The sequence below is a fragment of the Erpetoichthys calabaricus genome, chromosome 6, assembly GCF_900747795.2.
Source record: "Erpetoichthys calabaricus chromosome 6, fErpCal1.3, whole genome shotgun sequence".
Lineage (NCBI taxonomy): Eukaryota > Metazoa > Chordata > Cladistia > Polypteriformes > Polypteridae > Erpetoichthys > Erpetoichthys calabaricus.
The window spans coordinates 134,988,121-135,000,886 of record NC_041399.2 but is presented as its reverse complement, the minus strand read 5'-3'; the positions used below and the strand labels follow the sequence as shown (position 1 = coordinate 135,000,886).

At 38.4% G+C, this 12,766-nt stretch overlaps 1 protein-coding gene across 3 annotated transcripts in view; it reads left to right on the top strand.

The window, feature by feature from the left end:
* Positions 1–944: 944 nt before the first annotated feature.
* Positions 945–12,766, top strand: part of si:dkey-154p10.3 (oocyte zinc finger protein XlCOF6) — a 139,503-nt gene continuing 127,681 nt past the window's right edge. For 2 of the 3 annotated variants that reach the window (XR_007935290.1, XM_051929030.1), the window contains exons 1-2: positions 945–1,069; positions 5,244–5,750. Coding sequence is in view for 2 of the 3 variants with exons in the window: in XM_051929030.1 (XP_051784990.1) it covers positions 5,274–5,750 (477 nt within the window). In the remaining variant the exon portion in view is untranslated. Of the gene's footprint in view, positions 1,070–3,363; positions 3,629–5,243; positions 5,751–12,766 lie in introns of those variants that run through there. The other variant, XM_051929031.1, reaches the window with a different exon arrangement.

Below are 12,766 nucleotides of genomic sequence, written 5' to 3'. Positions count from 1 at the left end.
GAGAGCACTGTGTTTGTATTACTTTCTTACTGTTCTGGTTTTCATGTTGATACAACTGTTTATTAATTATATTTACAACTACCTGATTGGAGTAGCGAGCCACAATTGGGGATAAGGGGATTGGGCGCCGAGTCTTTTTAGGTTAGTTGAATTACGTCTGGGGAATGGAGGTGAACACGTTGAAGTAAAGTGTTGTGGTTCCACAAATGAAGCGTCTGTGTACTCCTTACACCAGGTACTGAGAACTGAGGCTCACAAGACAATCGGCTTTACACATGGCTTCATTAAAAAAATATTTTTATTTTATATAATACAATTCATAGTATACATTATTACAACGTGATTTACAGGGCCAGTGAGACTACATTATCGTAGCATGGAAAACGCGCTATATAAATAAAATGTATTATTATTATTAAATACACCACTGTAGCAACCGATAACGGGAGCAGCCGAAAGAAGAAGACACAGACTGAACAGTACAATAAAAACAGCACAATAAAGCATCGATAGTAGCTTTCATGAAAGAATGCATTGCCATAGTGATAAACAAGTTGACATTGAAAAACAAAATGAACAATACTGAACCACTTTCTACAGATGAATACCACCGTATAAAACGAAGACCAAGTTAATATTTTGGTAAAATTGTTGTAATAGCATTAAAAAACAACGACTGCTGAAACCTGAAGGTGAAAAGTCAATAATCAAAGTATCAGTGAGTGAAAACAACTGTTTTTTTTTATAGTTATGAGCATCACCAAAGACTACACCTATCCCTACTCTGTATAACAGTTATTACAAGGTACAGGGCTTTCCTTACTCTATCGTCCTGGCAGTGTTGACTAACTGTAGCAAAATACAGTACAGCAAACTAATAAACCCGTAGTACGCAAAGACAAGTACGTATAATTTGTAGACGGTTCCTAACATAGCAAGCACTGCCTCTTAATGTTGTAATAGGCTACCGTTTCCTGTGTGGGATACCAATGTGATTGGAAAAATCGGGTAATGCGTACTTGCACCTGAAGTACAAAATTTTGATGGTTTCTTGGTGTCTGTTATAAAGGTAAGCAACGACCTGCGCTAGCATGTGCACTTAATTCTGGTTTTAAGAGATTTTATTGGTCAGGCGCTGCGCAAATACTATGATTCTCAGTTCCACTCGTCCGCTGGCTGCACCACACACTGTCGCAAATGAGAGTGTTGCTTGTATTTACTGGCTGCCTGATAGAGTGTATTTTTTAACCTATTGAGATCTGACTTCAGTTATTTTATGCGCATGTGAAAAATCCTAGGTAGTGCGTTTCCTTTAAGCCGTAGTTCTTTAGCACCCCAGTGCCTTATGGGCTTTTGTTCCCCTTTATTTTCACTTAGCCTGTCCACAGTCGGCAGATGTGTAGGGCAACGGATATACTTGCTTATTACTAAAGTATTTTAACTTTCAACTGCGAGGGATACAATGCATTAAAAAGTATCCGGATTAAAGTTTTATGCGCTAATTCCTACAATTTATTAAGATTGTGAGAAAGGAGTTCATTAAGTCTGATCATGTTTTTTGTCATTAGTTGTTTTGTTCAGTGAAGTGAGTTCATAGTACAGGCACAGAGAGAGCTTTAATGTGTCGAGTAAAATACAAAACCTTAGAGCATACACAGGCGTAAACACATATATCAAGATAAATAAAAAATACATCGATAGCCTGCGTTGCTATATAAACTAAGTATTGATCATTAAAGTAAGATGAGATAATAGCCAGTTGACATGAACTGGAGAAACGAGAACTCCAGTTAAAAGCTTTATGGAGAAAATACCATAGTGGCCAGAAGTTTTGAAAATGACACAAGTATTGGTTTTCACAAAGTTTGCTGCTTCAGTGTTTTTAGATCTTTTTTTGTCAGGTGGTTCTGTGGTATACTGAAGTATAATTACTGTACAAGCATTTCATTAGTTTCAAAGGCTTTTATTGACAATTACATAAAATTTTTTCAAATAGTCAACATTTGCAGTGTTGGCCCTTCTTTTTCAAAACCTCGTCAATTTGCCGTGCAATTTGCATGCTGTCAATCAACTTCTGGGCCAAATCCTGACTGATGACAACCCATTCTTGCATAATCAATGCTTGAAGTTTGTCAAAATTTGTAGGTTGTTGTTTGTCCACCCACTTCTTGAGAATTGACCACAAGTTCTCAATGGTATTAAGGTCTGGGGAGTTTCCTTGCCCTGGACCCAAAATTTCGATGTTTTGTTCCCTGAGCCACTTAGTTATCACTTTTGCCTTATGGCACAGTGCTCCATCTTGCTGGAAAAGGCATTGTTCGTCACCAAACTGTTCTTGGATGTTTGGGAGAAGTTCCTTTTGGAGGATGCTTTGGTTCTTAGGCAAAATTGTGAGTGAGTCCACTCCCTTAGCTCAGAAGCAACCCCACACATGAATGATCAGAGGATGCTTTACTGTTGGCATGACACAGGACTGATGGTAGTGCTCATCTTTTCTTCTCTGGACAATCTTTTTTTCTGGATGCCCCAAACAATCGGAAAGGGGATTCATCAGAGAAAATGACTTTACCACGGTCCTCAGCAGTCCAATTCCTGTACCTTTTGCAGAATATCATTCTGTCCATGATGTTTTTCTTGGAAAGAAGTGGCTTCTTTGCTGCCCTTCTTGACATCAGGCCATCCTCAAAATGTCTTTGCCTCACTGTGCATGCAGATGCACTCACACTTGCCTGCTGCCATTTTTAGCAAGCTCTGCACTAGTGGTGCCCCAATCCCGCAGCTGAATCAAGTTTGGGAGACAGTCCCGGCTCTTGCTGGACTTTCTTGGGTGCCCGGTAGCCTTCTTCAAAACAATTGAACCTCTCTTTTCTAACTCAATCAGCATGACAGAGTGATCTCCAGCCTTGTCCTTGTCAACACTCTCACCTGTGTTAAGGGGAGGATCATTGAAATTATGTCAGCAGGTCCTTTTCTGGCAGGGCTGAAATGCAGTGGAAATGGTTTTTTGGGATTAAGTTCATTTTCACCTCAAGCTGCTGCCCCTGCGACCCGACCTCGGATAAGCAGAAGAGGATGGATGGATGGATGGTTCATTTTCATGGCAAAGAGGGACTTTGCAATTAATTGCAATTCATCTGATCACTCTTCATAACATTCTGGAGTATATGCAAATTGCCATCATAAAAACTGAGGCAGCAATCTTTATGAAAATTCATATTTGTGTCATTCTCAAAACTTTTGGCCACAACTGCTAACCTTCAGAGGATCCACAGTCTTTTTGAATAAGAAAATTCATGGTTTTGTTGACCTAAGCCTAATGGCCTTCTTATTTGGGCATTTACAATGTAATACATGCATGCTGATTTTGTCATTGTGGAAACTGTATTGTTGGTTGTAAAACTCAATGGTTTTGTGCCTTCTTAGTAATATTAGAATCACAACTTTCTCAACCACTCTGATGTCTTATTCTTTGCAAAGGAGTAGCTTGAAAAGTCAGTAGCAGCCCAAGGGCCATTGCATTATGTTGAGAAAACAAATACCTTGTAATGGCAGAATTTTTATTCATTTATGAACAAATAACTAAAACATTGTTGCAATATGAACAGTCTAATTTGAAGCTCTAATAAAGGTATGATAAACTAAAGTGGTAAACATTTATTATAGATATCAATGTTCAACCCAGTTTTACATTCTTAACACCAATAGTCATATCTTTCTGTAGTTTGGCAGCTATATACTGTATTCCTACAGTAGTTTTATTTATCCTTGGAATTTTTGGAAGATTGGCTTCCTGTAATCATTATTTATGGTCTTAAATACAATACTAATATATTCTGTTAAATAAAGTGGACCAGGTTATTTGAAGGTTTAATAGGGTGATTTTTAATTAACCCCTAAACTTAACTTAAAGCTATTGTTGAGACTTTAGAGGAGTTGTATGCTTGCATTTACTCATCCTTACAGCAGCATGTAGAATTGACTGAAGCTTGAAACAGACTGATATGAAAACCCAGAATTCTGGTTTGAAATATGTACTTTACAGTACAATACATTAATTTACTTTACTATATCTTGGATACTGGGAAAATGACATTATTTTCCTGTGTTTATCAGCTCTTTAAAAAGCAGGTTTCTGACTGTATATTACTATACATCCATAAAGATTATATTTTTGTCTTAAGGTAACATTTTAGTTGTTTAAACATTCAGTAAATTTGAGTTAAAAGATATGAATGTCCTGTTATTCTTTGCTGTATTCTCAATAACTAACTGAATATTTAAAGACATGTAGTTATCATGTGTGTGCCTAATGCTTTAAGTCTTTGAAATAATTAAAGACACATTAGACAAAATATTTTTAGGTCTGATTGATAGCTTAAGCATTGTATAATCCGTGTACAATTGAGATTAAATATTATATTTTTGAAGTGTATTTCCTATTAGTAGCATTTAATGCTCAACAGTAATGGTACCTGTGCTAGGCTCTATGGGACATTTATGATGGAATTCAGAACATGATAGTGCCATACAATCATCTAATTTCTTATCAAACTGATAAATATGCATTAAAATACACAAGAACAAAATGAAATTGCAACCTAGTTTTTAAGCCTGTGCAAATAATGGTGTGGTCACCATTTTTACAAGCTGTACTTAAATCTAGGAGCATAATACATGCAGCATTTACTCCATAGAAATATAACATGAGTTTATAATATGAGTTAAGGCAAGTTGTCTGCTGTTTTCAGTGCAAAAGCCACAAAGAAACTTTTCAAATACATAATTGGTAGACATTTAAGTAATAATGGGTTTTCCTACTTACTGTAACTATGAGTAGATCAAATTCTGACCTAAGCTTTGATATAATAATAAGTGCACAATGCTTTGGTAATGGTAATCTGTAAAATAATAAAAACTACATAGTCTTGCTTTTAAAAAAGTGACTTATTAAAATGTAGCATAACCATGACTAGAAGATGGTGTAAATAAGCATGAGTACACAGGCAGTTAAAAATGGCAGACAGGGTGCATGGGTTAAAATAAAGAGTGTTGAAAGTAAAACAGTGGTAGTAAAAGTCATTTATGTATTAAGCACACTTCAATTGATTAATTTTTAAAATTTATTTGTATATAAAAGGAGAAAACTGCTCAATAAAATGTACTTGTCTTTTTATGATGAATGCTGCCGTCTTTTACTTTAAGCAAATAATGAAGTAATTAAAATCTTATTTTTTCACTTGCAGTGCAAGTTTCCATTTAGAAGCAATATAATAATGAACCAACTGAAATATATGTATCAAGACATCCAGCCTGTTGCTTTGCACATACCTGAAGAGAGGACCACTTCCAGGCTTTATTCCACTAATGTAGAGGGTATTGAAGGTCAAGTGTCTAATCTCATCGAGATGTTCCTTGTTGAAGTCTACAGATGTAAAGTGTGCCAATTCACTAGCAGCCTAAAAAATAAAATTAAGTCACACATCACCAATCAGCATGAGCATAGTGTTACTTGTCATCCTTTAGTGTGTTCAGCTAAGGAAGCAGGATCATTGGAGGAGGATACCCCTTACCCTGTGCAAGATGACATGAATACGCAAAACAAAGAAAATGAAGATACTATGGAAGAAAACTTGGACCGTATTTCTTTCCTTCTTCCAATGTACAGGATGTTTCACAATATCAGCCCCCAGTCTTGTGACATGGGCTTTGGCGCTAACAACGATGGTCTTCATGTTGCCCAAACCTGTGAGGTAAGACAATTCATGCAGTCAACAATTACGACATCAGACTAACAAATCCTGTAGTTTAAAAATGTGCATATTTTTTAAAGAAAATGTGCATCTCACCAACGCAATATGTATTTTAACGCTTGCTGTTTGCAAAAAATGTAGAGAATAAATGCAGCTGTAAGTTAATATCGTCACTGTGCTACATGTTTATATTGATGAAATGATAAAAAGTGCCTAGTAATTACTGGTTGTACTTATAGCTGAAGTGTCTAAATTCATTTAAATTTTTTAACCCCCATGTTATATTTTTTATATAATTTAATGAGGAATGTCTTTTTAAATATACTAATTTAGTCAGGTTTGCATGGATCTGTGCAGTTTAAGATAAAATTAATTTTCATCAGATTTAAAAGTAATCCATCCATCCGTTTTCTGACCCTGCTTTATCCAGCTCATGGTCTCTGGGGGCTTCAGCATATCCCAACAGCAGAATGAGCAACAGATTATTGGCCAGATTAAATGGCCATTGTGGATGTTTTAATACAGTAAATAAGTAAAGCTTATATTGAAATAAACATATGAAGAAGCTCATTTTGTCATTTTTCTAGAACAGCCACTGGTAAATTGGATAGAAAATGGATGGATAGTTGAATGGACAAGTGGAAATACAGTATGTCCATAACATTCAAATGGATGTGAAGCATCTATTCATTTATCAGGGCTATGCATGGTACCATATTAAAAAAATGATTGATTTTTACTTTCATTTGTAACTCACTCATTCAAATGCGTAATTCAAGTTAAAGCAACTACTCACAGTTGATTGCACACAAGCTCATATCATCACACTCCCAAAGAAAACACAAATCATGCATTTTTATTTTTAAACTAATTCAGAATGTGATAAATTAGGGAAAAATAAAAGCCTTTATTGCCTTGAAAGACCAATGTGATTTTAACTCTTCTAAATCAAATCAAGCAGTATTTTAAACAATGCGCCAAACACTTGCAGTCCTGTCCTGAACTTCAGACTGTATAATCAAAGCAGCAAACCTCCATAGATAGTACTTTATTTATCCCATGTGGAAATTTAACATTTATAGAATGTTAAGAAATATAGAAATATTATAATGAACAACATCACCAATTCCCCACCAAACACACACAAGAATTACAGAAAAGAACAAACATTTTTCTGAACTTGGTTAATGATAATAAAGAGAGCAGTAACAGTGAAGCATTAAAAAGGTTTATTGCCCTAGGCATAAAGAAGCCCAGGTAGTGTTTATTGACATACTGTACTTGTGCTGAATAATTTGTTTGTCTAAAAGTACATTAATGACAGTGTGTCATGAGAGAGGATATGCAGTATTGTTTATAATGGCCACCAGTTTTGTCTTCATTCTCTACTTCGCTATCAACTTCAGCCAGTCCAGAGTGCATCCTATAACCAAACCTATGTGAATTTCCCATTGGGATTAATAAAGTATCTATCTATCTATCTATCTATCTATCTATCTATCTATCTATCTATCTATCTATCTATCTATCTATCTATCTATCTATCTATCTATCTATCTATCTATCTATCTATCTATCTATCTATCTATCTATCTATCTATCTATCTATCTATCTATCTATCTATCTATCTACCTTCTTAATCAGCCTGTTGATTCGGTGGGCTTCTCTTAAAGTGATGTTACCAGCCTATCATACTACAGTATAGGCAATTGCATTGGCTATCACAGAGTAGAACAGGAGCATGAAAAGGTTGTCACTATCCACATTAATGGACTGCATTGCTAAGCGACTGCTTTTCCATTTCTAATATAGTTCCTCTCTATTACTAGACCAGTTCTGCCTGTCATTGATGTGCACTACCAAGTACTTATAGTAGTGTACCACCTGGCTCTTTGTTGAGGTGAAAGTCAATAAGTATTTCTTTAGTTTTGCTGATTTTGAGTTGGCAGACAGTGCTGTTGTCCTCTTGACTGCTATACTCTGTCAATAAAACTCCTTAGTGCAAATTCATCAGAGAATTTCTGCAAGTGACATGGCCTGGTTAGGTTAGATCAGATATACTTTATTTATTTAGAAATTAAAACTTTCCAGAAATTCAACAGAAGAAAAAAAATATTGTATATATATATATATATATATATATATATATATATATATATATATATATATATATATTTATATATATATAAAGGTGCAGCCCAAGAATTAAATTATATATACATGTGGAACTTTCTGCTTCTGGGGTCATCCGTAACATCTTCTCGCCCATCTTTGAACCTTATGCCACTCAAACACCCTCTACTTTTTCATAGCATCTTCTCCATATGCCACTTGCAACAGTTGTAATGTTTAAGTAGCGTATTTGACCATTTTCGCACAAAATTGAATATTAATACTTACACTGTATATTGCTCTAAATTTTGATCACCCATTTTTACACCAAAGTGTACATGCAGATATCTATTACCTACCCAATAGCTAACAACTGGCTCTATCAGCATGCAATTTACGCACCTATTAGTTCAAACGTGTTAAAACACAAATACTCATGTGATTTCTATACAGTTACGCAATTACTATGCAGCCATTGCGAGAATTAAATCGTATATATATATATATATATGTGTGTGTTTTTTTTTTTAAAAGAGAGAGAGTGCGAGAGTGAGAATGAGAGAGTGCACAGGGCATTACCTCTTCCAGAGAAATGCCAGCCCCCTTGTGTTGCAGCAGCACCACAGATTCCCACAGGGCACGCTGGGAGTTGGAGCTTAATGGCTTAGCCCTGTTGGGTTCCAGGGATACCACCATGGGGTGCTGCAGGGATTGTGGATCCCTAATTTGTCAGGGTTTTCGGCTCACCAAAAGTGTTTCTGGACCAGACTAATGGGCCACCGGATTTATTCCCAGGTGCAGGATAAAAGAAGCCGGTTGCCACTGCTCCAGAAGCCAGAGTCGGGACGTGGAGGACAATGGTTGCTGGAGAGAGTGTAAGAGACAGAGACAAAGAGAAAGACAGAGAGAAGAAGAGACAAAGTTTCCCATGAATAAACGCTCTTGTGCTTTTACACTTGTGTCCGTGCCTGTCTGTGTTGGTGTTGGGTGTTTGGGGAGCTGGAGTGCCCCTGGTGTTTTCTTGCTCTCTCTCTCTCTCTCTCAATATTTTTTAGCCTGGGACAAGACAAGACTTTTTCAGAGAGATAATTTCATGTCCCATGAGACGAGACTTTGTGCCAAGAGATTTAACCACTCCTGGGGCCGGAAATAAAAGACAAAGAGTAGATTACAAAGTAGAACGTTGTAAAGAGGTTCAAAAAACATTGGCGCGATAAACATGCAGAGCAGGTTAGAGATAATGAAAGTACTAAAATTCGAAAGTCTCAAAAAATGATAGTAAAGATCGTATTAGCGCAAACAAATGGAAATTATTGCTCAGTGAAATAACGGAATAGCGAAAAGAGATTGAATATACAGGTAGTCCCCAGGTTACGCACATCCGACCTACGACATACGAACAGGGCCGCAGCTGCAACGCATGCGCCTCAGTAATTGCCGCTCCGTCATCTTTGGCCTGTGGACACTGCAAGCGGTGGCTGGACGGAGGCTGGAGGGTGTCGATTTCGCTGCTCGCGCAGTGTAGTGACCCTTGGGTGGCTCCCGGCGGCAAGCGGTTTCACTGCCTGCCCATCACACACGGCTCCCCCGTTCATTCTAGGTGCGCGGCTGGTAATGCGGCAAACAATGATCCGGTTGTGGCTGAACGGGGCGGCGGGGGTTAGCATTGTAGTGTGCCTCAGATGGCTGTGTGTTGAATAGGGGTGGTGGTGTTGCGTACGCTGCAGGCAGCATACTGTAGTGGAGGTGACTGTGAGGTTAGCTGGTGATGAACCGCCCTTCGCTGCCCCCATTCATTCTCAATAGCAAGCCTGCTTGTACTGTTACGCACATAGCAGGAAGTTGTCTTTTGTCAGTACAGTGTGGTCCAGATCTAATTATGCAGATCCAGATCGTCTGGATGACTTTGATTTATGCAGGGACGATTCCAGTTCGGCGTGAAGACGATTCTTCATGTTGTCAGTTCGCACACTTCTCGATGGTCTGGGATTTTTCGGGTGATTTTCTATGTAATAAACTGAATAAGTTATAGCTTAATGAAAATTGCATAATTAGATCTGGACCACCCTATACATCAGACATGCTGACGACTGGTGCCTTCCTGCTGTGATAGCTGTACAGTGCTGTGCAGAAGAGCTCATCTTAACCTTTTGTCTTCACCCTTCAACAATGTCTCTGAAACACAAATCTGATGCAAGTGCTGGTGATATAGTAAAGAAGAGAAAAACCATCACCATTGAAAATAACGTAGAAATAATAAAAAGGTCAGAAAGAGGTGAAACTCCATCATTCATTGGCAGAGCACTTGGTTACAATCGGTCAACAATAGCATTTGTTAAAATAATGTACCTGTTCCGACTTACATACAAATTCAGCTTAAGTACAAACCTACAGTCCCTATCTCGTACGTAACCCAGGGACTGCCTGTATTGTTTGGATTTAAACTTTAAGTCGGAGACTTGTAAATCGTCTAATTTGTGTTGCCATCAGGGAAAAGTAGTGTTTTTTCCCAATGAAGAGGTGTATCCATGAGAATTTAAAGATTTGTTGTTTGGTGAAAGTAAAATCCCACGAGAGAAAATGTAAAATCCTATGAGACAAAACATTATGCAAAGAGATTTGGATAAGTCCTGCCCACATCTAAAACATTTACAACCACGCACACGGTTCAATCACTTCTCATTTGTGTGAATATTTGTCAGACACAGTTTGTGTAGAGAGAAAGAAATGATATTCACTCACAGGCCGTTATACGTTGCGTTGTCACGGTGTAATTCCAAACATGGAATCAAAATTCAATGCAATATTGACGAAAAGGTAAAAGCGAAAAGAGATCGAATATATGGACATAGGTGATATGACAGAAGTATGTAGATATTGTTTGGCTTTAAGCTTTAAGTCGGAGACTTGTAGATTGTCTAATTCGTGTTGCAACCAGGGAGAAGTAGTGTTTCTTCCCAATGAAGAGGCCTATCCGCGAGCATTAAGTTTTGCTGTTTGGTGAAAGTGAAATCCACATACGTGAGCGGCAGAGACACGAAGTTGCTAGCAAGTAGCGCTGGCAGGGAGGTTTGTGAGTGAAGCGAGCAGGGGCAAAGCCCCCTAGTATATATATATATATATTATAGAAAACAACAGTCTTCCAAACACACGTAAGAACTTCTGGCATGGGTAATGAAGAGCTGCTTTTGTCAGTAACCAGGCTTGTAGGAGGCAGTAAGATGGAGATAACTGTCTAGATGTAGCACAAATGTTCATTTTAAGGCTTTAACATTTGAATATAGCAGGTCCAGTTTGCTGTGTCCACAAAAGGAACATGCCATTAGATCCAAAGTGGCCTGGTTGATGACACCAGCATTCAGAATGACTCGTTTTTAGAGTGTTCACAACAGAGTTATTTCTATTGCTGACTTTTAAAAAAAAAAGCATCAACATGATAATGCAGCACTCTCCTAGTCTGCAACGTGGGCAAATTCAAATTGCATTTCAAAGTCAGGATTACACATTGAAGCTTTAATTATAATGTGCTTGGTTTTTTAGTATATTTCATTCACATAAGTTTCCAGGCCCCTTTCCACTCCATCTGATCTTATCAGATGTAACTCATCAAGCATTAAAGAGCATCTGAAACAGCAGGTTATCCAGGATACCATAAGGTCATTTACCAGCATATCCTTAAGCTTATTCTATAACAGGGATGGCTGGGTGGTATTGAAAGGGCTTAAGAAATCAAGAAACATAATCCTCATTTTGTTGCCAGCTTTGTCCTAGATGAGAATAAGACTTGTGGAGGAGAAAGATAATTGCATCTTTGACTGCAGTCTTTGTCTAATAGGAAAACAGCAGTAGCTCAAGTGATCTTTCACAAGATGACTCGTATAGTCCAGGACCAGCCTCGTAAAGGCTTTCATAATGTGAGATGTTAGGGCCACTGGCTTTTTAGTCATTAAGTGAAGAGGTGCTTTTCTGTCTTGGAACTACAACAATATAGGATGGTTTCCATAAAGTAGCGCTTTCTGGAGATTTAATGACAGGTTGAACAGTTAGTACAGGACAATACAAAGTTATTCAGCTCAGGCCTATCTCCAATTGGTGTAGCCTTCTCAGTTGTCTCCTCACTTGGTCATCAGTTATGGACAGTTAGAGATGGACTCATCACTGACCATATTAGAGTTAAATATGTACAGGTAGTTGTTGAGGCAGTAGAGATGTTATGCATTAATTGGTCATTGGAAGACCAGGTGAGAGGGAACAAATCTCTTAAAAATTGGTTCGGGGCATGCATTAGCTTTGTTCACATTCCCTTCTAGCACTTGATTGCTTGAGTCAAGTACAGTGGAACCTTGGTTCACAACCATAATTCGTTCCAAAACTCTGGTCATAAACCAATTTGGTAGTGAACCGAAGCAATTTCCCCCATAGGATTGTATGTAAATACAATTAATCTGTTCCAAACCATCCATCCATCCATCCATCCATCCTCTTCCGCTTATCCGGGTCGCGGGGGCAGCAGCTTGAGCAGAGATGCCCAGACTTCCCTCTCCCCGGCCACTTCTTCTAGCTCTTCCGGGGGAATCCCAAGGCGTTCCCAGGCCAGCCGGGAGACATAGTCCCTCCAGCGTGTCCTGGGTCTTCCCCGGGGCCTCCTCCCGGTTGGACGTGCCTGGAACACCTCACCAGGGAGGCGTCCAGGAGGCATCCTGATCAGATGCCCGAGCCACCTCATCTAACTCCTCTCAATGCGGAGGAGTAGCAGCTCTACTCTGAGCCCCTCCCGGATGATTGAGCTTCTCACCTTATCTTTAAGGGAGAGCCCAGACACCCTGCAGAGAAAACTCATTTCAGCCGCTTGTATTCGCGACCTCGTTCTTTCGGTCACTACCCATAGCTCATGGCCATAGGT